This window comes from Delphinus delphis, chromosome 7 (assembly GCF_949987515.2).
Source record: "Delphinus delphis chromosome 7, mDelDel1.2, whole genome shotgun sequence".
NCBI lineage: Eukaryota > Metazoa > Chordata > Mammalia > Artiodactyla > Delphinidae > Delphinus > Delphinus delphis.
The window spans coordinates 76,166,158-76,189,995 of record NC_082689.1 but is presented as its reverse complement, the minus strand read 5'-3'; the positions used below and the strand labels follow the sequence as shown (position 1 = coordinate 76,189,995).

At 36.2% G+C, this 23,838-nt stretch overlaps 1 protein-coding gene across 4 annotated transcripts in view; it reads left to right on the top strand.

Annotated features, from left to right (window-relative positions):
* Positions 1 to 23,838, top strand: part of GALNT13 (polypeptide N-acetylgalactosaminyltransferase 13) — a 557,828-nt gene that overhangs the window by 509,275 nt on the left and 24,715 nt on the right. For all 4 annotated transcript variants that reach the window (XM_060016781.1, XM_060016780.1, XM_060016782.1 and 1 more), the window contains one exon: positions 1,208 to 1,306. In XM_060016781.1, coding sequence (XP_059872764.1) covers positions 1,208 to 1,306 — 99 coding nt within the window. The remainder of the gene's footprint in view (positions 1 to 1,207; positions 1,307 to 23,838) is intronic.

Genomic DNA, 23,838 nt, shown 5'->3' with positions numbered 1-23,838 from the left:
CTGCCCAACCCCTTACCAAGTGTGAATTCTACTCCCCACTAATTTCAATTGCTGATTGGGGTTTACTGCAAATGACAGTACTTTTCCTAACTCTGGGAACCATTACCTGACCATAGGGTTCTGTACCATACAAAAAAGTTGAATTGTATAAACCTACTCCAGCCTCTATAGAAGTTTCTAATCATATTCATTTGCCAGTAGGGAGAAACATGTACCTATTTGCCAGTAGGGAAAAACATGTACCTAAAGCATAGATAACTATTATAAATAAATATATCCAAGTAATGTGTGAGTGAACAGTAATATGTGTCCAAATAAGAGTCAGAGGTAAGAATTTTTCAGAAGCAGAGTGGACAAGTACAAAACATACTACTTGGAGGTAAGACTAACGAAAAAATTCTAAAACACTGCATCTACTAGAAAGGTTTTTCTTCTTTTTTACATTCACTTGTGCTTGATTTAGTAATCTGGGCATCTTTAAACTCAATAAATGGCTTTTGTAATTGCATCTGGCGCAAATATGTATTAATGTTATGTTAACTATGGGACTAATGCAGTGTCTGAGTGTAAACCATGAATCTTATGTTTACAGTTGGCAATTTAATCTTGGTTTTGAAGAATTTTCATGTGAAATCACCATTTAGCCTTGTAATAGTCTTTCTTAGGGTCAGCTGCTTTCCACTAAGTTTGGCACTGGGAATGAAAAAAGCTGTGTATATTTTAGTTAAAGAAATAAACAGTATAATTAATCTTTATAAATGTACAGAATGGAGCATCTAGTAATGAAGCAACTAAAAATACATAAATTTGAATATTTGACCAATTTGTTTCTATTCCTTTCTCTATAGGACATCACGAATACACTATAGTTATCTGAGTGGAATTTGGAAACTGTCCTAATTTTAAAAGGATTTTGGGAAGAATTCCTAATTTATAATATGTAGAGGTTTTCTTCTTTTCTGATACTATGCTATAAACAAAGAGTGCCTCTTGATTGGATGCTAATGACAATGCTCATCCTATTCAAATTTACTTGAATGAGAGTTTAGAATCTTACACAGATCTCAGAATGGACATAGAAAAATAAAAATTTAAAGCAATGTGTTCTCCTTGGAGAAATTTCCTTACAAACTCATTTTGTTACCAATTTGCAATTTGAAAATATCAGAAAGACCTTCTGACTTACATTTTTGTGTGTTTCCTTTAGATAAGAAATGTTGAAACAAATCAATGTTTAGACAACATGGGCCGCAAGGAAAATGAAAAAGTGGGTATATTCAACTGTCATGGTATGGGAGGAAATCAGGTAAACTCTCCCTTTTTTTATCAGCTTCATATTTGGGGGGAAAATGTTGTATAAACTATTCAAGTAGACTACGGCTTAGTTTAGTAAATTAATGGGCATTCTAATCAAGAATTAATTTGCCTATGTTATTATCCCAAGTATCGTAAGAAAGCACTGAAGAATTTAATAAAAAGAGCAACACCTTCAATGAGCGTATGGTGAATGAGGCCAGATGTTTGAGACTCATATTACCATGTATGAGAAAACGAGGGCTACATTTTATTCTGTTGTTAACTGAATCATATAATCACTCAATAACTATGATGTTTTCCCGATGGTGATTATCCTAAATTTCTTTTTCAAATGTTTATATATGTCATATTTTCTGTGACTTTTGGTGGTTTAATAAAATTTTAAAGTGCATACATAGGTAAGCACATCTGTTACAACTTTGCTTTGGCTATCTGAAGACGCCCTTTGGACCAGGTAAAAATGTAGTCTTTAAACAAGATTTATACTTGACTGAAATTCTAGGACACCTCTTTCTGTGTGACAGTCCAATTAATTATCAGAAACTTATACTATAACAAGGATTCTTATGCTCTCTGTAAGCACTGGAAAGTGGCATGGCAAGGTGGGCCACGTGGAGGCTACTTGGCTGTGAGTCTTGCCGCCATGGCTACTTTCAGAGGCCAAATTTGGAGTTCGTGGGAACTTATAACAAAGCACAGTTAGAGATAACTAATCCTCTGTATACAAGTTGTCTAAAAGGGTCAAGATGAAGCACAGGAGTGAGCTGTTTAATGCTTTAGAGTGAACTGAGGAAGCAAAAATTATTCTGATCAGCACAACATGATGGTTGTATCTGTAAGGCAGGTGAATGTATCAAGAATTCATAGAGAGATCTTAGGGATCAAGATGGCAGAGGACTAGGACGTGGAACTCACCTACTCCCACCAATACATCAAAAATACATCTATAAGTGGAACGATTTGCATAGAACATCTACTGAACACTGGCAAAAGAACTCAGATTTCTGAAGGGGCAAGAAAACCTCCCCATAACTGGATAGGACAAAAGGAAAAAGGGAAAAAAATAAAGAAAGGAACTGGGATGGGAACTGCACCCCAGGGAGGGAACTACGAAGCAGGAAATGTTCCTGCACCCCGGAAAGTCCCCTCTACGGTGAGGAGATCAGCCAGGATGGAGGAGAAGCTTCAGAGCCTCGGAGGAGAGTGCAGCAACCAGTTTGAGGAAGGCAAGACGGAGGGTGACCTGCACAGATGGTCACCTCCGCCCTGTGCTCCCCAGCCTGAGACGCTTTTCCACCACTACGGGCAGGGGCTGGGTGCTGAAGCTCAGGCTTCAGAGGTCAGATCTAGGTAGAGGATTGGCTGGGATTGGCTGTGCAGAGACAGCCCGAAGAGGCTGGAGTGTGGCAACCAAGGGTGTGCTCAGAAGAAGCTTAGACACACCAGAGAGACAAGGTGCCATTGTTGGGGAAACGTGCAAGGAGGGGGGTAGGACCACCACTGGAGCTTCTTTCCCTGCACGCACTCTTAGGCAATAGGACACGACCTACATGAGCTCCAGCAGTGGGCGTGAGCCACCACTGCCACTAGGAGTAGGTGCCAATCGCTGCCCATGCTGTCCCGGGAGTGCGCAGACTGCCGCTGCTTTTGGGAGACCCAGGAGTGGGCACTGCTCACTGCCCCTGCCATCTGGGGAGCACGCATGAGCAGCGAGCAGTCGCCAATCACTGCCCCTGCTGCCCCGGTAGTGTGCGGGATGCCACTACCGCTGCGAGACCCAGAAGCAGATGCAAGGATTCTTCAATATCCGCAAATCAATGTGATACACCACATCAACAAACTAAAGAATTAAAACCACATGATCATCTCGATAGATGCAGAAAAAGCTTCTGACAAAACTCAACACCCATTTATGATAAAAACTCTCCAGAAACTCAGCACAGAGGAAACCTACCTCAACATAATAAAGGTCATATATGACAAACCGACAGCTAACGTTATTCTCAACTGTGAAAAGCTGAAAGCATTTCCCCTAAGATCAGGAACAAGAAAAGGATGTCCACTCTTGCCACTTTTATTCAACAGAGCTTTGGAAGATGCTCAACATCACTAATTATTAGAGAAATGCAAATCGAAACTACAGTGAGGTTTCACCTCACACTGGTCAGAATGGCCATCATCAAAAAGTCTACAAGCAATAAATGCTGGAGAGGGTGTGGAGAAAAGGGAACTCTCCTACACTGTTGGTGGGGATGTAAATTGGTACAACCACTATGGAGAACAGTATGGAGGTTTCTTTAAAAACTAAAAATAGAACTACCATATGTCCAGCAATCCCACTTCTGGGCATATATCCAGAGAAAACCATAATTCGAAAAGATACATGCACCCCAATGTTCACTGCAGCACTATTTACAATAGCCCAAACATGGAAGCAACCTGACTGTTCATGGACAGAGGAATGGAAAAAGAAGATGTGGTACATATATACAATGGAATGTTACTCAGCCATAAAAAAAAAATGAAATAATGCCATTTGCAGCAACATGGATGGACCTAGAGAGTATCATACTAAGCGAAGTAAGTCAGACAGAGAAAGACAAATATCATATGATATCGCTTATGTGAGGAATCTAAAAAATGACACAAATGAACTTACTTACAAAACAGAAACAGTCTCACAGACTTCGAAAACAAACTTATGGTTACCAAATGGGGAATGTGGGACAGAGGAATAAATTAGGAGTTTTGGATTAACATATACACACTACTATATATAAAATAGATAATCAACAAGGACCTACTGTATAGCACAGGGTACTCTACTCAATATTCTGTAATAACCTATATGGGAAATGAATCTGAAAAAGAATGGATGTATGTATGTGTATAAATGAATCACTTTGCTGTACACCTGAAACTAACACAACGTTGTAACTCAACTATACTCTAATATAAAATTTAAAGAAAAAAAAGGATCCATAGAGAAAAAGCCAGAAGGAAATGGCCCTGTTGAATTTTGGCACCGTACTTCAAATCAGACTTTTATATGATTCAATGGAGAACACTAAAATGAAGTTTCTCCCTAAAACCAAACAAACAAATAAAAAAACTTAATTATTAAAATGTTACTTAGTGCTACACAGTTTGAATTTAACCAAGAAAATATTTGAGTCAAACTTTCTAAATTGCAGCATGGGAAAATGACCATATGAAAGAAGACGATGGAAACAACCACATAGGCAGAACAATGACAGCATTCAAAAATGGTCCAGCTTACTATACTGATTGACGAGTGTGAGAGGCTTCTACTACCAAAACCCAATGCAGTCCTATGGCAAAAGCTGTCAGAGGACTAAATATATAGGGGTTTAATTTTTTCACATAATAAGAAATCTGAAAGTAGTCAATTGTTGATAATTTGTTCCAGTCCTCAATAAGTCCACCAAGAAAGCAGAAGCTTTCTATCTTTCCATTCTTCTTAAAGTTAACTTTTATCATCAGCTGATCACAGGAGGGCTGCTGAAACTCGAGACATCATGTCCGCATTCAAAGCAGGAAGAAGTGGGGGTAGAGAAAAGTTGAAATAGCCATGTCTGTCCTTTTATTAGGCAAAAGCAAATGCCTTCCTAAAGGCTCAGCACATCTCCATGTATGTCTCTTTGGCCAGAAATGTGTTACTTGGACACCTCATGGCACAGAAACACTAAATACTTCACCTCACACTCATCACAGCTTCTCCTCACAGTTTATTTACCATGGGTATTGGGTGGACATTTAGAAGTGTCCCCCATAATGTGTTTCAACAGCTTATGAAAAAATCCAGCTCATCATCTACACAGTGATTACCTGCAGAATTCAAAAAGGGAAACACTATTTATGAAATCACTCTGATTCTAATACAGATGAAAATGAGGAAGGAAGATCCTTCAGGTGAATTATCCTCATGGAATCATTAAGGTGCCAAGGTTACTGTTAAAAAGGATAACCAGTCATATACTTAAATTTGTCTAAATGACATGGAACACCTAGATCATAAATGTTTAAAATTACATTATTCATTTACATGAATAATAACCAGAAATAAACTATCCTACTCTACTGTAAACTTCCTGTTGGCTGGGGCTATGTCTTAACTCCTCTCTTCCTCCCCAGCATGTGGCACTTAGAATATGATAGGCACTTAATAAATACTAGTCAAGTAAATAGATGAAAGAATTCATGGTCAGAATAATGGACTTATTATTAAGTACTTATTATTAAGTACCTTAGTACTATGTAGACATTGCCAAAAATGCTGTTATTATCACAGAAACCAAAAGTATAGACAGACACCAATCTCAGGGATTCATAAATAAAGGGAATAAACAGTAAGTAAAAAACCCATACCTACATATTTTCTAATGTCTCCATGTTATCTACTTAATAAGATAAAATTAAAACCAATAATTTTTCATCTATATGAATACTTATTCGTGTCTACAAATGTTGAAGATGCTTATTGAAGCCCATTTTGTTACAACACAAATAATGGAAACAAATATTTACCAAGAGGAGAATGTTTAAATAAATCATGGTGTATCCACAGTTCAGATTACTACGTAGCCACCAGAATGACTGAGAGGTCTAAATGTACTGTCATCAAACATTGAAAAGAGGGAAAAATAACGCACAGTACAACTTACTTTGAATTTTGAATGATCTCATTTGTGGAAAATGTACGTGAACATTTTCCTCTATATAGCATCTGTAATATATATATGTAAATGCTATACAATTTATTAGAAATGTATACATATCTATTTGGAATACAAATGACCTCTGGAGAGAAGATTAAGCTGGTATAGGAAATTTTACTTTTTACCCCGTATTTTTCCTTATATATGTACTACTTTCATAATTAAACAAATAAAAATGGAGAAATTGAACTGTTGAGAATAAAAGAACATCATTTTATAACACTATTCAGATCTGATTAATTGAGTAACTTATGATAAGTTACTTAGTATTTTTGAGCTTCAGTATTTTATCTATAAAATGCATAAAAGTTTTCCCTCAATTTTTTTCTCTAAAGATTAGTAAAAATTTATGAAACAACTAATACTAGCATGGCATATACTAAATAGTACATTTTGGTCTACTGCTATTAATTATTCTCTTTATTATTTCCATTTGTGTTCTCAATTATCTCTGTTTTTACTTCTAAAAGTAAAAAATAAAATGTTTATTCAGTGGCTAATGCCAGAGGCAAGATAAAAGCACAAGACACTTCATGGTATTGTTAAGCTCAATAAAATGCACTGCCTCTCCTGTTATTCTAACAAATATATATTATGAAAAACATAAAACATCACATAAAACCCTATTATGATATCTTTTTGATGGAACTGAATATTCCTAGCATGATTAATACTAGGGACATGTTTAAAATTTTGACTTACTTTTAAAAAGAACAGATCTTAGGATTTTATTGAGAATGAATAAATTATTGAGAGAGCTACCTTCTCTGTCTTTTATTGCTATTCTTTTATGTTACCATGGAAACAGCATCTATTTTTATGGTTATTTAGTTTTGAATTTTTAGAAGTAGCCCCAACTCCTAAAAATATTCAAATCTCGAACTTCCCTGGTGGCATAGTGGTTAAGGCTCTGCCTGCCAGTGCAGGGGACACAGGTTCGAGCCTTGGTCCAGGAAGATCCCACATGCCGCGGAGCAACCAAGGCCGTGCACCACAACAACTGAGCCTGCGCTCTACAGCCTGCAAGCCACAGCTACTGAGCCCATGTGCCACAACTACTGAAGCCCACGTGCCCCGCAACAAGAGAAGCCACCGCAATGAGAAGCCCATGCACCACAACAAAGAGTAGCCCCGGCTCTCCACAACTAGAGAAAAGCCCACACACAGCAACAAAGACCCAATGCAGCCAAAAATAAATAAATAAATGTATTATTTTTTTAAATTTAAATTTCTTTCTCCTGCTTTTACACAAAAGTCAAAACAAATGTTAATGCTGTTTCTTCTGCTCCGCGGCATGTGGGATCTTCCCGGACCAGGGCACGAACCCATGTCCCCTGCATCGGCAGGCGGACTCTCAACCACTGCGCCACCAGGGAAGCCCAATGCTGTTTCATTTTTTAAGCATGTTTTACTCAGTTACCTTTCTAATAGAATGCACTTTATATTTCTAGACAATTATACCTTTAACCATTTCTCCTTGCAAGGGTATTTTTGCAGTTTGGGTTTTTTTAATTTTGGAGATATCAGAAAGAAACTTTTCAGTAGTTCTTGGAAATATTTTTCTTAAACATTTAGATAATCAAATGGCCAGCATACTCTTCTCTCCTCATTCCTAGCACCTGGCACAGTGCTTGGGATACTGTAGGCACCTAATAAAAATTAGTCAAGTAAATAGATGAAAGAATGCATGGATGTTTTTGTTATCAGGATTACTGTAAAAACAGGGTAGCAAGTGGAGAATTATTATTAAATTCAACACTTGATCATCTTGAGGTGGTCTCTTTAAAACCTTACTAATAAAAGTCTTCTACCTCAAAGAATAATGACAAAATTTGATACTCCATTCCTATCTGCTCTCGAAATGCTTTCTTTTCATTAGCAAGTAATATCATGAAGATCATTAAACACATGAAATGAAAACACAAGAATGAAAATAAGAATATGATTAAAACTTGAACATAAATTTCTACAAGTGAAAGAAAGAACTTAACAATTTACTGGTAGAAAGTGTGTTACTAGAAGTTATGGGATTGTCTTCTTTATACTTCTGAAAAGATGATGTGGATTCCTGGAAGCAGTTTCATGTCCCCTACAGTACTAATGACTCAGATTTATATCTTCATCCCCAACCTCTCTCCTGAGCTCTGGAATCTATTGCTAATTAATAATTGGGATTCTTTACAGGCATCTCAAAATCAAAGCTTTCCAAACTGTACTCATTTTCTTCCCTTTCACACAACCATCCAAAATTAAAATCTGACATAGACACTTCACTTCTGAAATTTCATTGGCCACCAAATCCCCTATTTCTATGAAAATAATGTCCCTTGACTCCTACCTCTAAGTCCCTTTAAAACCAGGACCTCTCTCTTTGTCCTAGCCTACAACGTCTTTCACCTGTATGGTAAAAAAACAAAAAAACAACTCATTATTTCCATATATCATATGAAATTCCATAAGCATATGAAATTCCATGGCATATTAGAATTAAAATCAGATTAAAATCTCCAGCAATTCTTCTCTGTCCAAAAATAAAGTACAAATTCCCTAGTTATGATAGTCAAAGCCCCTCATAATTTCATCTCCATCTGGCTTTCCAGCTTAATCTCCCTTGATGTTATAGTTCCTGTGCTCTAGACATGTCTTTATTCCCTGCATGCTCTGTGCACGTTCCTGTCTCTACAGTTCACTAATACTGTTCTAATTGCACTATTGGCCAAATACTGCTCCACTCACAAACTTAAGACATGCTCACTGTTTAAAACCCAAATAATTTAGCTTCTTTTCTGTTACCTATTGGCTAACAACTTCTTACCCTAAACAGGGCATATTTTAATGGACAAACTGTAATTTACTTCATCAATCCTGTACTGTTTAACACACAATGTTATTTATGACTTTTTATTGTTATACCCCAGGCTCATCAATACCCTTGTAGCTAAAATCTGGTGAGCTTCCATCCATATTTACGTCTTTAGAAGAATGTCTACAAGTAACTTTGCTAGATCAAAGGTTATGCAACATTTCAAGGTTTTTAATATATAGTGACAAATTGTCCTCTTTAATGTTTCACCAATTTAATAGGACAAATAGCTAAAATAGGAAGAGGTACTATGATATACATTTAACATGCATTATCCTCTTTGGTTTTTACAACAATCAATGAAGTACATGGTGTTATTATCCTGATTTTACTCATGAGTTTAATGGAAACCCTGAGATTAATAATGTGATTGAGGTGGTAAAGCCAGTTTGAACCTAAATCTGCCTGACTCCACACCAGTTTTATATTCACTGCATCTGTATTGATTCCCAGCCACACTTCCCCAGGACTGTGATCACAGTGGCCAACCCTAACTGGATACTGTATTTTTCTTGTTTCTCATCTTAGCCAATTTAGTATGGAAGAAACATTTTATCTTACTTTAAATCATATTTCTAACATTATCAACGCACATAAGCATTTTTAAAGTTGGCATTAGTACTTTATGAATTTCAGTCATGCTTTTGCTTATGTTTTCATTGGAGTTTGAGGTGGTTCTTTATTCTCTCCACCACTTATAAAAACACTTTATTAAGATTATTATCTTCTGTCATACACATTACAGATATTTTTCTGACTTGACATTTTGTTCACACTGTGTTTTCACATACAGACTTTTAAACAGTTTATCCCAATGTTTGTCTTTATGTTTTCTCTTTTTGATGTCAAAATACCATTCTTTTCTAATGAGGTGCTTTTACATGACATTTAACATCATCTTAAAGGAGCCAATGGTAAACAGGCCTTAGCCTCATTGGGTATATACTAGATCTACTCAAATACTGACACTAATTTTTATTTAAAATTTATATAAATTTTACTTAAAATATATATAAATTTATATAAGTGGGTCAAATTAGATTAATATACTATTTATAAAATAAACACTTTTCTTTGATAAAATATAAATATATCATATACATAATATATAATGTATCAATATAAAATTTTTTAAAAACCAATGGTATTTCCCTTTGAACTGCAATATATCTTTAATCAAAAATAGGGAGAAAAGCAGCCTTTGTACATATTGTACTTATTCCTTCTAAAGGCCAAAAATATAAAGTGATGGAAAAACACTCACATTTTAGCAAATGCATTTATAATGTTTCTCTTTCTCCCTGTAGCCATTCATTTGGAGAGAGCTAGAAAGCACATGGAAACATTCCATGTAATTTATTGCAGTAAATGATTCACAGCCATTTTTCAAGGTAGCAAGCCTTTAGGGAAGCTTATGCTAGCCATTTATTAAAACCCCATTGTCTGTCAAGATAAAGAAGAGATCATTAGGTATTATCTATACTTTCATACAAATGTCTCCTCTTCCTCTAAAACGTGATCATTTATACTTAAGAAGAATCTAACCTTATGACAGGTACCTTACAAATTTTGAAAGTAAATAAATATCTTCTCTCCTCATTACAGACCCTCTCCTAGAGAAAATTATTTTAGTAATACATTCTAATATACTCATAGATTGTAATGGATATATTCATTCAAGAGATATGTATTCATTTTAAAGTTTACCTTTTTATACATAAAGTTTACATCTTATAATTACTTATAAGCCATTTCTACACTAGTTTGGTCCCCTTTTAATAACTTGCATACTGAAATTAAAATTCACCAGGGATTTCACAAAGTAAAATCCCACAACGGCCTGTGAGGGAAAAAAAAGAACATTTACCATTCATTAAATGTTTAAATGAGTTGGATACATGAGAGCTAGAAGAGAGCAGTTATTATAACCTCTATAGAAATAGGGATTATTCCAAGAGCCTTTCAGTCTCATGAATGCTTGGCTGGGAGAACTTCTCTTGACTTTGGTTGGCTTATGCTCCTACCAGGAGACTAAAATATACTGAGGATGGAATGGTAAATTGTCTCAATCACTCATCCAACAAAACCTGGTTATGCTAGCCTATAATAGATACTCTAGATGAGGTTAGTAGATGATGTTAGTAGGAGAAAATACCTAAAGACATACATTTCACATTGACCTGGTTTTTCAGGGGGTCATGTGGTATCTGTTCATCAAGTCCATCAATACAAGAAGTTAGTTCCCTTCCAAGTAAGTCTCAGCAGGGCCTGCTATCATGGGATCAGTCTGGTATCAAAAAAACCTTTGGGATACATATACAAGTCAGTGAGACCATTATTTTTATGCTACTCTGTTTATTCTTGATTCTTTTCATTCTATTTTCCCAGGAAATTAAAGCTCCAAAATCATACCAATTCCTGGGCTTACACCCATTGCTTCAAACTAATGCACATTTCTACTTGAAGGACCAAGTGTAGCCTCAAATTCAGTGTGTCTATAATTAACTCATCTTTCATGAAAAGCCTTTTTTCTTCAATCTTTGTATTCATCTATCTTTTACATTTTCTTCTTTTATCTCTTATCACACACCCTGCCCTTCTCGAACTAGGCACTAAGGCTTGTGGATTCTTTCTACATGTCCTTTTTCCCTATTCCTTCTTTTCTTTTATTAATAATTCTACTTTCCAAATCTTGGCCTTGATTGCTTCATATTTGAGTTACCACAATTGTTTCAATATAGTTTCACCAGAGCTCCAGCCTGTCTTTACTCCACCCTCATTCAATAATGAAAACTCCTTTAAAAATACCATTCCCAACTGGAAAAACAAAAAACTTTAGAGCCCCCTGTTATTACAAGATAAAATTAACATCCTTTACTAGTCAAAGCTCTACACAGTCTGATTCCTTCTTACCCTTGTAATTTTATCTCCTGTTGCTCACCCATACAAACTCTCAACTCTATCAACTCTATTGAGTATAGCCAGAACAGACATTTTAAAAATTGTTACTGAAATCCATTTTTTAAAATCATATCCTTGCCTTTTCTTTTACCCACCTGATATCACCTTTCTCCACTTTTCTAACTACATAAATTCTAGTTTACGTAATTCCATAGTTTACATCGTTCTAGTTCCACTTCAAAATTCACTGTCCTCCATATAATAATTTGGTTTTTTTCTGATTTTCAATATACATTGATACTTCCTTTTGCTGAACTCACAATACTTTAATTTTTCACATTTGTTTTTTACTTACTTATATACCATATCTCCATGTTTCTCTTTTAACTCTCATATTTTCATTCAATTGTGTTTATTCAACTCATTTCCAAAAACAAACTGTAAACTTTTCTTGAAACAAGTATTAGTTAATTTCCTTTTCTTAATCCTTCTACAGTAATAAGTGCTTATTGAAAGAATGAATGGGTAAACAAATTCATACAAAATTTTCAAAGTTACCCAAGGACCTGCTGTTAACACAGAAATAGCTTCAAAATTTTGGGGAAACCACATAAAGGAAAATCGTCCTGGAAGATGAAACTGTTCCTATGAAAATGCCTAGATTTGAGGCTGTAATAGGCTGAAAAATGACCCCCAAACGTATCCACATCCTAAGCCTTGGTACCTGTGCATGTTACCTTATATGGCAAAAAGGACAGTGCAGATGTGATTAAGGATCATGATATAGGAGATTGTCCTGGATTATCTGGTTGGCACTAAAAGCAACCACATGTATCCTTATAAGAGGAAAGCAGAGGGAGATGTGACACACACATAGACAAGGAGAAGGAAACGAGACCACAGAGGCAGAGACAGGAGTGATGTGGCCACAAGCATAGGAAATATAGTCTGTTGCCAAAAGCTAGAAGAGGCAAGGTACAGATTCTCCCCTAGAGACTCCAGAGGGAACACTGCCTTGCTGGTTCCTTGATTTCAACCTAGTGAAACTGACTTCAAATTTCTGGCCTCCATAACTGTGAGAGAATAAATCTCCATTGTTTTAAGTCATCAAGTTTGCGATAATTTGTTTCAGCAGCCACAGGAAACTACTGTAGGTCCTCACAAAGAAAACTCCAGGAAGTCTCTAGCTCAGTGTTCTTAAGCAACCCACCCCTTCGGAGGTTTAAGATATAAGATACGAAACCTTCCTCAAAGTTAAAAACATGTATTACTTTATCTTGCTACTTCAAGAAATCAAGTAGTAGCTACAAAGAATGGCTCTAAATTATACTGGTCCTACAGAATATTTTAATTATAGAAAATTTGGTTTTGGATATTCCTTTTTTTTTTTTTTTTTTTTTTTGCAGTATGCGGGCCTCTCACTGTTGTGGCCTCTCCCGTTGCGGAGCACAGGCTCCGGACGCGCAGGCTCAGGGGCCATGGCTCACGGGCCCAGCCGCTCCGCGGCATGTGGGATCCTCCCGGACCGGGGCACGAACCCGTGTCCCCTGCATCGGCAGGCGGACTCCCAACCACTGCGCCACCAGGGAAGCCCTGGATATTCCATTTTAACTTGAGTTTTTGTATTCTATTTTAGTGCAATTGTAGTAGTAAATAAAATTGTCAATACCTCTAAATCCTATATTAATAAAAATTTTAAAGTATAAAATAACTAAAAGTGAATCCATAAATATTAAATGATGATGGCCTTTTCCATTAATAGTTAATAACTTCTGAACAGAAGTTTTAAAATTGTTTTTTCAAATCTTAATTCAAGAACTGAGTAAACAATCAGCAGGTAACATTTTCTTAATTCAAACAAGTTATATTATCTTTTGTATTAAAGAAACACGTATTAAGCTTGGAGTTGATTAAAACTTGCAGGAACTTAAACTAATGATCTTATTCTGCCTAGTTTTGCCTGGCCAGAGTGTTTCCTGGCATAGAAATAAATGGCAAATCTGTTGTGTTCAATCCTTTTCTTTCCCCTTGTAGGAGTTACTCAGAGATTGTGAGATTGTTTTCTTAATACTTCCAAAAACCGAGCCCTAGTATTGTCTATTTCTTAGATCTTTTCTTCTAAGTGTTGTACAGTCCAATTTTATGTATTTCTGCTTAATGATATTTAACATCTATCACATTTGACACTTTTTTTAAAAGCAACGGAAAAATTGGCAATGCAAGTCAACCTAGAAACCACTTTTACTGATTTACTGTAAAGTGTTTAAAATTAATACCTGAAATCCTACATTCATTTAAATAAGCCACAACTTTGGCTCCAAGCTCTCTAGCTGTAAGTACAACACTGGTTATATGACTTATTGGGTATATAATAATATACCCATATAACAATATAAAAACAAACCAGCTTCAAAAAGGTTCAATTATTTTTGGTGTTGAGATAATAAAAATGTCTACCCTGATTCCTGATAAGGAGAGAATTATATGGAAAAGGAAAGGCACTGGACTAAACTTGGAAGGGACAACAGTCTCTATGAGGGCATCTAAGGAAATGATGATGATATCAAAGTATGTGCACATAGTGGACAAAAGAAATACTTACTCTATTGATTAATCAATTAAAGTGTATCATCATATCAGCCCATCTCTAAAAAGCTTAAAATTAAATTTCTATAAAGCTTAAATATTAAAATACTTTAAGATCTTTGGGAAAGTTCACATAAATTTGTATTCATTTTATTAATGGAATTTCCAGAATATTTTGAAAAACCCCCTTTGAAAAGTGAAATATCACACACTTTCACAAAGCAGAAACTTTAATACTACTGTATTTTTACAAAATACACACACACACACACACACACACACAGGCATATGTACTTCTCTTATTGCACACCATCAATAGTACTTTTCTTAATGACAAGGGTAGACTGTTAACCGAAAAACTTAATAAAAGAAAAATGTTTTGCTACTAGCAGTTTTGCTACTAGCTCCCTCAGGCCACCAGTTTATCTCTTCTGAAGCTTCTATTACTTAGAGATGGACTACAAGCTTTCTGCTAACTTCATCATGATAGGTTTGTCTCCACTGAACAATTCAGTCCCAGAAGAACCTTTCTCCTCTGTATTTTTTTCAATCTTCTGAACCTCATTCCTTTCTCTATTTTATCTTCAAATGCTTTCATACTGTCTTAATGCATAATTCTTGACTTAACACTCTGGTCTTAATCATTACACTGAGCTGCTTGCTTGTTCAAGTCATCTTCCTACCAACATTTTAGTATATTTAATATTAAAAAATTTAATGGATTGAATGCATGAATCTACTATATATGAAGAATATTAAGGTCCTTTGAAATGATCCCCTCTTCTCCCTTAGAGTGTGTGTGCCTAAATTTTACTGAGGACATAAATTATTATTTAATATTACCATTTGAAGCACTTTGTAATAGCTAAAGTAATAACTTGGCTTACTCTCGTAGAAAAAGCCACCTTATTAGTTTCTAAGTAAGGTAAATAATGTCTATAGTTTCTAAATTAACAGTGTTGGCTACCCCAGTTTTATATTCACCAGAAGCCAAGCAGAGCCCATACTCATGATTATATGCTTTGCTATACCTAAGATTTTCTTCATCTTACTGTATTCCCAATTCTATCCTAGTTAATAAATTCTTACAGTATTGGAAGAAAGTAACAAGTAAGGGTATACCTAGGGTTCTTTTCCCTTCCAAATATGAAAACTTGTTTTTTGGGGAAAGAAAACACATGAAGCCTAGATAACAAAAAACTGGACAAGAAATTTATGTTCAAATATTTGACTAACCAATGCAAGGAAGAGAAACAAAGTTTAGAAAAAGGAAAAAAAGTCTAAGAAATCTGCAAGCCAAATAAAATAGGTATAATATTTTTATAGCACCAAGATTTTTAAGGCATTCTTTGCTTAAAACTCACCAATTTTTAAAAGATGTCATCATATATAAGATTTTATTGAGGATAACCCAAAATGAGGAGACTAATCAAATGCAAGCTTATACACTTACATGGCTGAAAAAAAAATGTTTTAAACATTTCATTTGTTCCCAAATAACTATATATCCCATATATATTTTGCCTTGTTGTTAGAAATCCTGATATAACAATAGTGACAAGATAGCAACAAAATATCTTCCATATTTTAATGACCCTAATTATACATTCTTTGTATCAAATAAAAAAATTATACCTAAGATATCATGGAATTGTCATCATTTTTCTGTATAAACTATGAAGAACAAATCTTTCTAATTTTTATTAGGTATTTCTCCTAGTTAACAATCTAGCCTCATCTTTACAAACTATTGTTTTTATTTATATGGATGTAAGCCAATATTTCTCCTTTGCACGAAACAATTTTTTTCTATATTTTTCTAGGATTAATTGCGTCCTACACTAAATTAAAGCATACATCAGCAGTATGAGTTGGTTTAGTTATTAATTAAGTTCTTTATGGGTATATTATGAATGCTTCTTCCCAAAAGCCTATGGCAGTGATGGGGGTGGAAATTATATTGAACACTACTCCTATAGTAAACATTTGCAGGTGTTTTAAGTATGTATATATAATTTGAGTCTCACAATAACCCTGAGAGGAAGGTATCATAATTAGGTTATATACTTCATATACCCTACTACACTACACCATACTTGATCTGAGTCAGCTTTGGTGAAAAGTTAACATCAGAGGACCTGAGTGTCAAAATCCCTCTGTGACTCTTAGTCTGCTTGGACTGCTAGAACACAATACCATAGACTGGGTGGATTAAACAACAGACATTTATTTTCTCACAGTTCTTGAGGCTGGAAGTCTTAGATGAGGGTGCCAGCATGGTCATGTTCTGGGGAGGGCCCTCTTTCTGGCTTGCACACAGCCACCTTCTTGCTGCTTCTTCACATGACAGAGAGCAAGCAAGCTCTGATCTCTTCTTCTGCTTATAAAGGCATTAATCCCATCACAGGGCCCCTCCCTCATGACCTCATCTGAACCTAATTACTTCCCAAATACACCACCTCCAAATACCATCACACTGGGAATTATAGCTCAACATATGAATTGGGGTGGTGGGGTGACATTCAGTCCATACCACAGGTGTTATGAAGTCCCTTGTCCTTTCTGGCCCTCAATTTCTAATCTGTAAATTGATATGGTTGAACTAGACATTCTCAGTTAATATTCTTTATCACTATTGCTAGATAGGCAAGAAACAAGTCCAGATGATTTGTGAAACCTGCAGTCCAGTGACAGGGACACAATTTAGAAAGCTTGAATTTAGGGGAAAAAAATTTAGGAAACAAATGTTTTTAGAAGATAGAACAATGTGAAAATTTTGAGCAACCTGCCAGTCACAAAAAAGTAATGACTTAAAGAAAAAAGAACCTATTAATCAGTAATTCATTGAACACCATATATATATATATATATATATACCCAGTAATACATGGGCACCAAGAGGAAATAAATACACACTTAAAACTCAAACTTCTGGGGCTTCCCTGGTGGCGCAGTGGTTGAGAATCTGCCTGCCAATGCAGGGGACACGGGTTCAAGCCCTGGTCTGGGAAGATCCCACATGCCGCGGAGCAACTGGGCCCGTGAGCCACAATTACTGAACCTGCGCGTCTGGAGCCTGTGCTCCGCAACGGGAGAGGCCGCGATAGTGAGAGGCCCGCGCACCGCAATGAAGAGTGGCCCCCGCTTGCCACAGCTAGAGAAAGCCCTCGCACAGAAAGCCCTCGCACAGAAAGCCCTCGCACAGAAACGAAGACCCAACACAGCCATAAATAAATAAATTAATTAAATAATAAAAAAAAAAAACTCAAACTTCTTTTTGTGTATAAGGAAGTAGGGAAGATGCTGTTTGTTACATGACATAGAGTCCTTTCCATGAGTAACCCTAAGAGAATTTCATGCTGCACTGAGTATTGGAAGAGTTGTTTGCCTCCCCAGAAGCAGGTTTTTCTTTTCTTTTTTACTCCAAATACATGGTTCACCCAGAGACAATAATTTTATAATATTAATTATAAAATTAATAATATTCTATGGATAAGTATTTATACTGGCATCATACTTGGATTCTTTTTATTATATTACCATTTTTGTAAATGGGCACACAATCCCTACGCTCAATCTCAATGGGAATACAAAACAATTATTCTTAAAACAAAGAATATTTGTACTATTATACAGAAGGCATTCAGAAAAAAGGTCTGATAAGGACAGGAGTGGGTCTTAAATGCTTCACAAAGCTGTCAGGGAGCACAGAGAATGGAGTGTGTGCAAGGACACCGAGGACACTAGTGTAAATGGAGTGGAAGGCCTGGACTAGGGAGAGTGGAAAATTAAGTTTTATAAGTAGTGGAGCTAAGATTTTAATAGAATGTAAATGTCAAGCAAGGAAATTTTTACTTGAGACAAAAGGAGCAATAATCTTTCAGAGTGCAAAGGTTGCCAAAGGATAGCTTGTAACCTATTTCTAATACAACCTCATGAAAATACTTGCACATGTACTTTTTTATTAAAAATGGCATGGTGAATGTGGCCAAAATGAAAAGGGCTTTTTATTCATGTTATTTAGTACCCAAGTATAATTTCACCACAAGCAGGGACAGACTACAGAACTTTTTGTCAGTTCATTTATTCTATTATCAAAGGACTTGATCCAATACTGAGCAAGAAGCTACATGTGGTATGTACAGAAATGATACCTTTCCATTAAAGGAAAAAAGGCTTCATTGGGTTACCATGGAAACAGCCTACCAGAACTACGTCCATTCCAACTTCTAGTAAAGAATCTTAGTCTTCTAATGAAAACCTACCAGATAGATATACTTCTACTCCATCTCTCTAGTTGCTAACTTTCTAAACAGATTTTGCAGTGTTCTTTTTATTTAAAGGAAGTAAAATGTGCTTATTTGGCTGGGATATGCAGAAATTGTTTGTTTTAAGAGGCACTTTCCCTCACCTCCCGCCCCAAGAAAACAGCAGCTAGCAAATTCAGAGGTGCACTGTATGGTCCCTGTAACACCAAAGAATGATCAAAGTGGTCTCCCTAGGTCACGGTGGCCAGTGTTCATTCAATCCACATCTTACACACTGATGAGACCAAGTGCTATTTCTAGGTGGTGGAAATCATTACGTTACAATGTGCTCACTAAAGAGAACTTTTCTTCCTTCAGTGGCCCAAACAAGTGGCCCATGAGCTAGATTTATTTTTTACTATGAGAATCTTAATGTGGTTACATATGAATCTGATATAAAGACATGGCCCCCAGTTTTAGACTGAAGTTTTTAGGACATGTTAATATTGATCTCTGAGATCTCCTATACAGAAGAATTCCAAATAATTTATGTAGACAGGTCCCCCTCCAGAAGATGGAATTTATCTCTCCTCCCGCTTGTGTGTGGGCTATGCTTACTGACTTGCTTTCTAAGAGTAGAATATGGAAGGGTGTGGTGGTGACTTTGCAGTGGAGAAACATGGCAAATGCTGCCCTGGGTGAGTGATCAAGGCTCTACACTGTGAGTCATGTTAATACCATGTACCCTTGATAAAATGTGAGGAGAATGGCACTTCACTTTTGTGATCTTCCCCCCAAAAATCTATAACCCCAATCTAACCATGAGGTGAACATCAGACAAACCCAAACTGAGGTACACTCCACAAAATACCTAACTAGTGCTCCTCAAAACTGTCAGTCATCAAAAAGAGTAAAGTCTGAGCATCTATCAGAGTTGGCTAAGGAGATATGACGACTACATGTAATGTGGTATCCTGGATGGGATCCTGGAAAAATGAACATAGGACCATATGGGAAATTTAAGGAAAAACCTGTGAAATCTGAATCAAGTTTGGAGTTTTTTAAATATCCCAGAAGCAAAATGTTAACTGTGTGAAAAGAGCATGGGATTTGGGGCCTGACAGACCACAGATCAAAGACAGGTTTTCCCACTTGCAAACTGAGTGACCTGGAATTTATCTAACCATTTTGAATGTCACATTCCTTATTTGAAAAAAAAAGAAATTATAATACTAACCCTGAAAAGTTACTGAAGAAATTTATGATATATGCTATATCATATTTAATATACTAATATTTAAAATGACTGCTATCTTGCCAAACACATAGCAGATTATCCCCAAATGTTGGCTTTCTCTCCTTCCACTTGCTTCCAGCCCAACATCCAAAAGGCCAGAATCTCTGTCCCTCTGCCTGCTGGTTTTCTCTGCCAGAGGCTGCTTTGCCCACCTTGTCACACCTGGGGAATTAATCAACTCTACTACCTGGAAGCACACCTCAAGCAAAAGCTGAGGGCAAGTGGTATAATTATCCCAGGTCCTTCACCCTTCCAGGGAACTGAATCTGAGTCTTGTTCCACCTGGTTGCCAGTTTCCCACAGGATAAGGCTCCAGTTATCTACAGTGTAACTAATTTGTAATATACGCTTTACTGGCTGCTTTGCCTTCCCTGCACTCCTACTGGTCTTTCTTGGGATCATCCACATAATAAAAACTACTTGCACTTGAATCCTTGTTCAATGTCAGCTTCTGGAGGAAGCCAAACTAAATTGATCTTAGTTGGCAGCAATGATGAATGACGTAAGTAGGATTTCTTTAAGCTTGAAACCATCTAGAAAAGTTCAGTATTATTTGATTCAGTGCCAATGTTGTGCTAAAAATATGGAGGTGAATTTTAAAAATTATGTCTAATTTAAACTAAAGGGTAGTTTACCTTTACAGATAAGATGCAGTTACAACAGATACACAGTAAGTTTCTTTGTGCTATCTTAAGGACATTATAATTTGCCTTGAGACTTTTTAATATATTTAATATAATTTTTCTCTAATTATATGCAACATACCAGTTTTAGGAAGTGTCTAATAATACAATGTATGTGGAAAAGTTTTGAAATAATATAAAATACCAGTAAAAATACATTCAGAAATGATATCACAAAGTCTTCTATCATTAATCTGTGGCTAATAAAACAAACACTAAAATGAATGTATAGTCTATATATATACGTATATATATGTCATGTGAATAATATATATTATTACTGCTATGTTTATTTTACATTCACAGGCATAAATGAGTAAGAACCTCAAAGACCAGATATCTTGCTGCTCCATGGTTCCAACTAATGATATAGTCATAAAGGGAAAGTATGTATAAAATTGCCCATGACTGAAGGAGAATATCCCATCCAGGAATTTACTTTACTTCCCTTGCAATTTATATGTGTGAAGGCCAGTTCTTCAGATAAAAAATATTTAAGGAATAATTCAGTGGGGGAAAACATAGGAAAGAATATCATCAAGAGAAAGCTAATTTGTTACAGAAAATCAATACAATGAGAACATCAAGAACAGAGTTCAAGCAGGTTGGAATAGTGGAGGAAACTCTTACAGAAATGTTGGCATTTGCTTGGATGTCTGCTATCAAAGTTTCATGAATGGCCTATATGGTTTAGATAAAGCCTGAAAACATTTAACATTCTCAAAAGTATCACGGAATAAATAGATGAATGAATCACTGAATGAATAGATAAATGATAGAGACATAGCATGGGAGAAGGTGTTCTACATGGTGAGAATAATTTAGTTTTTGCATGCATCTCCTTTAACCTGATGGTCACTGTATTAATTTCCTATTGTTGTATAACAAATTACTACCAATTAAGTGGCTTAAAACAACACAAAATTATTAACTCACAGTGCTATAGGTCAGAAATTCAGGCACAATGTGGCTGCGTTCTCTGCTCAGGGTCTCACAGGACTGAAATGAAGGTGTTGGTCAGAGCTGTGATCTTAATGGAGGCCCAAGATTCCTGGTTATTGGCAGATTTCAGTTCCTTGAAGTTGGAGGACTGAGGGCCCATCTTTCTCAGTCTGCAAAGACACAGTCTTATGTAACATAATGTAATCATGAAGTAACTTTCCTGTCATGGTCACACTCTCACCAACATTCAAGGGCAGGGTGTTAAACAGGGCATGTACACCAGGGGACAAGAATCTTGGGGCCATCTGAGAATTCTACCACAGTCACATAAAAAACAATATCTACCATTCAAGTATTATATCTTGAGGTATCTTTTGGAAGGAATTCCTACTAGGCTTATATTTGCAATTTATATTCTTCAATATTACAATAGTAGAATATGAGTAAATATTTGGAAAATATTTGAGTATAGATTCCTGAATTGCAGACTTCCTTTAAAACCCTTCAAGGCAGAGTAAGTTATTAAACATACATAAACTTTAACACCAGTAGTGTTTAAAATGGGAGGATTTGGGCTTCCCTGGTGGCGCAGTGGTTGAGAGTCTGCCTGCCGATGCAGGGGACACAGGGAAGATCTCACATGCCGTGGAGCGGCTGGGCCCGTGAGCCATGGCCGCTGAGCCTGTGCGTCTGGAGCCTGTGCTCTGCAACGGGAGAGGCCACAACAGTGAGAGGCCTGCGTAACACAGAAAAAAAAAAAAAAGGAGGATTTAACAATGAAGTAGAAAGAAAATAGAAACAACAGTCACATTTTATTATATTAGTGCATCCTGCTTATTTTATTACCTTATTCTCTTGCTCTGTTTTCCATAAAGTGTACTAAAGAACTCCAAAGAGAAATTGCTTTCATTGAAATTCAGCAAGTAATTACTGGACACATACTCTTCTCCTAGAATTGTTTCCAAAGGTATTCAAAATATATCTCCAGCATTATTACTGGGGCAGCGAGGTTTAAAAAATAAAACAAAAAGATGAAACAAACTGTAATCAAATGTTGATTATATGCCTGGATTTTGCACAGATAATTACTGATACTGAGATGTCACTTGGGCTAAGTACTGTGTTTAGAGTTTAGAAGAATTACCTCATTCAACCTCTGAAATAGCCCAGGAAACAGGAGGCATCTTTATCCCTTTTCCCAGATAAGGAAGGTAAGATTTGGTCAAAGTCTCACAGTAATTCTTTCTGAAGAGTGTGGAGGAAGGTCTCAAACCCAGGTCGTGTCATTTTCCAAAGCCCATTGTGTTAGCGTTGTTCTGCTCCAAAGATATGCACAGATGATATCATACCTACAATAAAGTGCAGATAAGCTATCAGGGTAAGAGTAGTTACAAAAACGCTACATGAAGAAAGTGACGAATGTACTAAGACTTTAAGGAGGTGATCTTTTCCTGGGCAAAGTGAAATGGATAGTCCGAATGATATGATCAGCACATACCAGGTCAGGGATGGAAGACTGAGGTGACTTGCTGAGTACAAACAGGGAACTACTAGAGTGTTACATAGTTATATTGAAGTGAAAGGGGAAAGAGTTAAGCCTTCATAGGTGATACTGAGGACAGACTGGGAATACTGAACTTGAGATACACACTCACATCCTGTTTTTAACAAGTCTTTTAGAGCATTAAAACTGTAAAAGACCATAGATACCATGTATGCATGTAAGATAAGAGTACACAGCTAGAAGCTACCTACATCTCCTTACCCTCTTCTATATAAACCACTGGGCTAACAGGCTATAAACAGAATCTGAAATCAATTAAGACAAAAATCTTTTGTCTGAGAGCAAAAGTCTCTTTGTTTGGCATCTCCATTGATGAATTCAATTCCATCTATGCATTCTCCATGCTAATATCAGGATGGTGTGACATACAGTAAGAGAGAACATGTTAAATAAATCACTGCTAAATGTTGAATTTTTATTGCTAAACAATTTTGTTATTTCAATACAAATGTTCCTGGGCTATTTTTACAGAATGAGGGAAAAACTATTATGATGTTTATTTTCTTATAATTTGTCCTTCTGGATGGCTGTTAACAGATTTCTCAAACTGACTGTATTTCAAATACCTAAAGGGATTCCCAGAGGGCCCAAAGCTCCAAAATGGGTATGTAAAGGGCAGTATGGTCAAGTGAAGGAACAGTGACAATGAGCCTGGGGTCCAGAGAGACCTCTTTCGCTAAGACGCTCTGGCAAATTGGG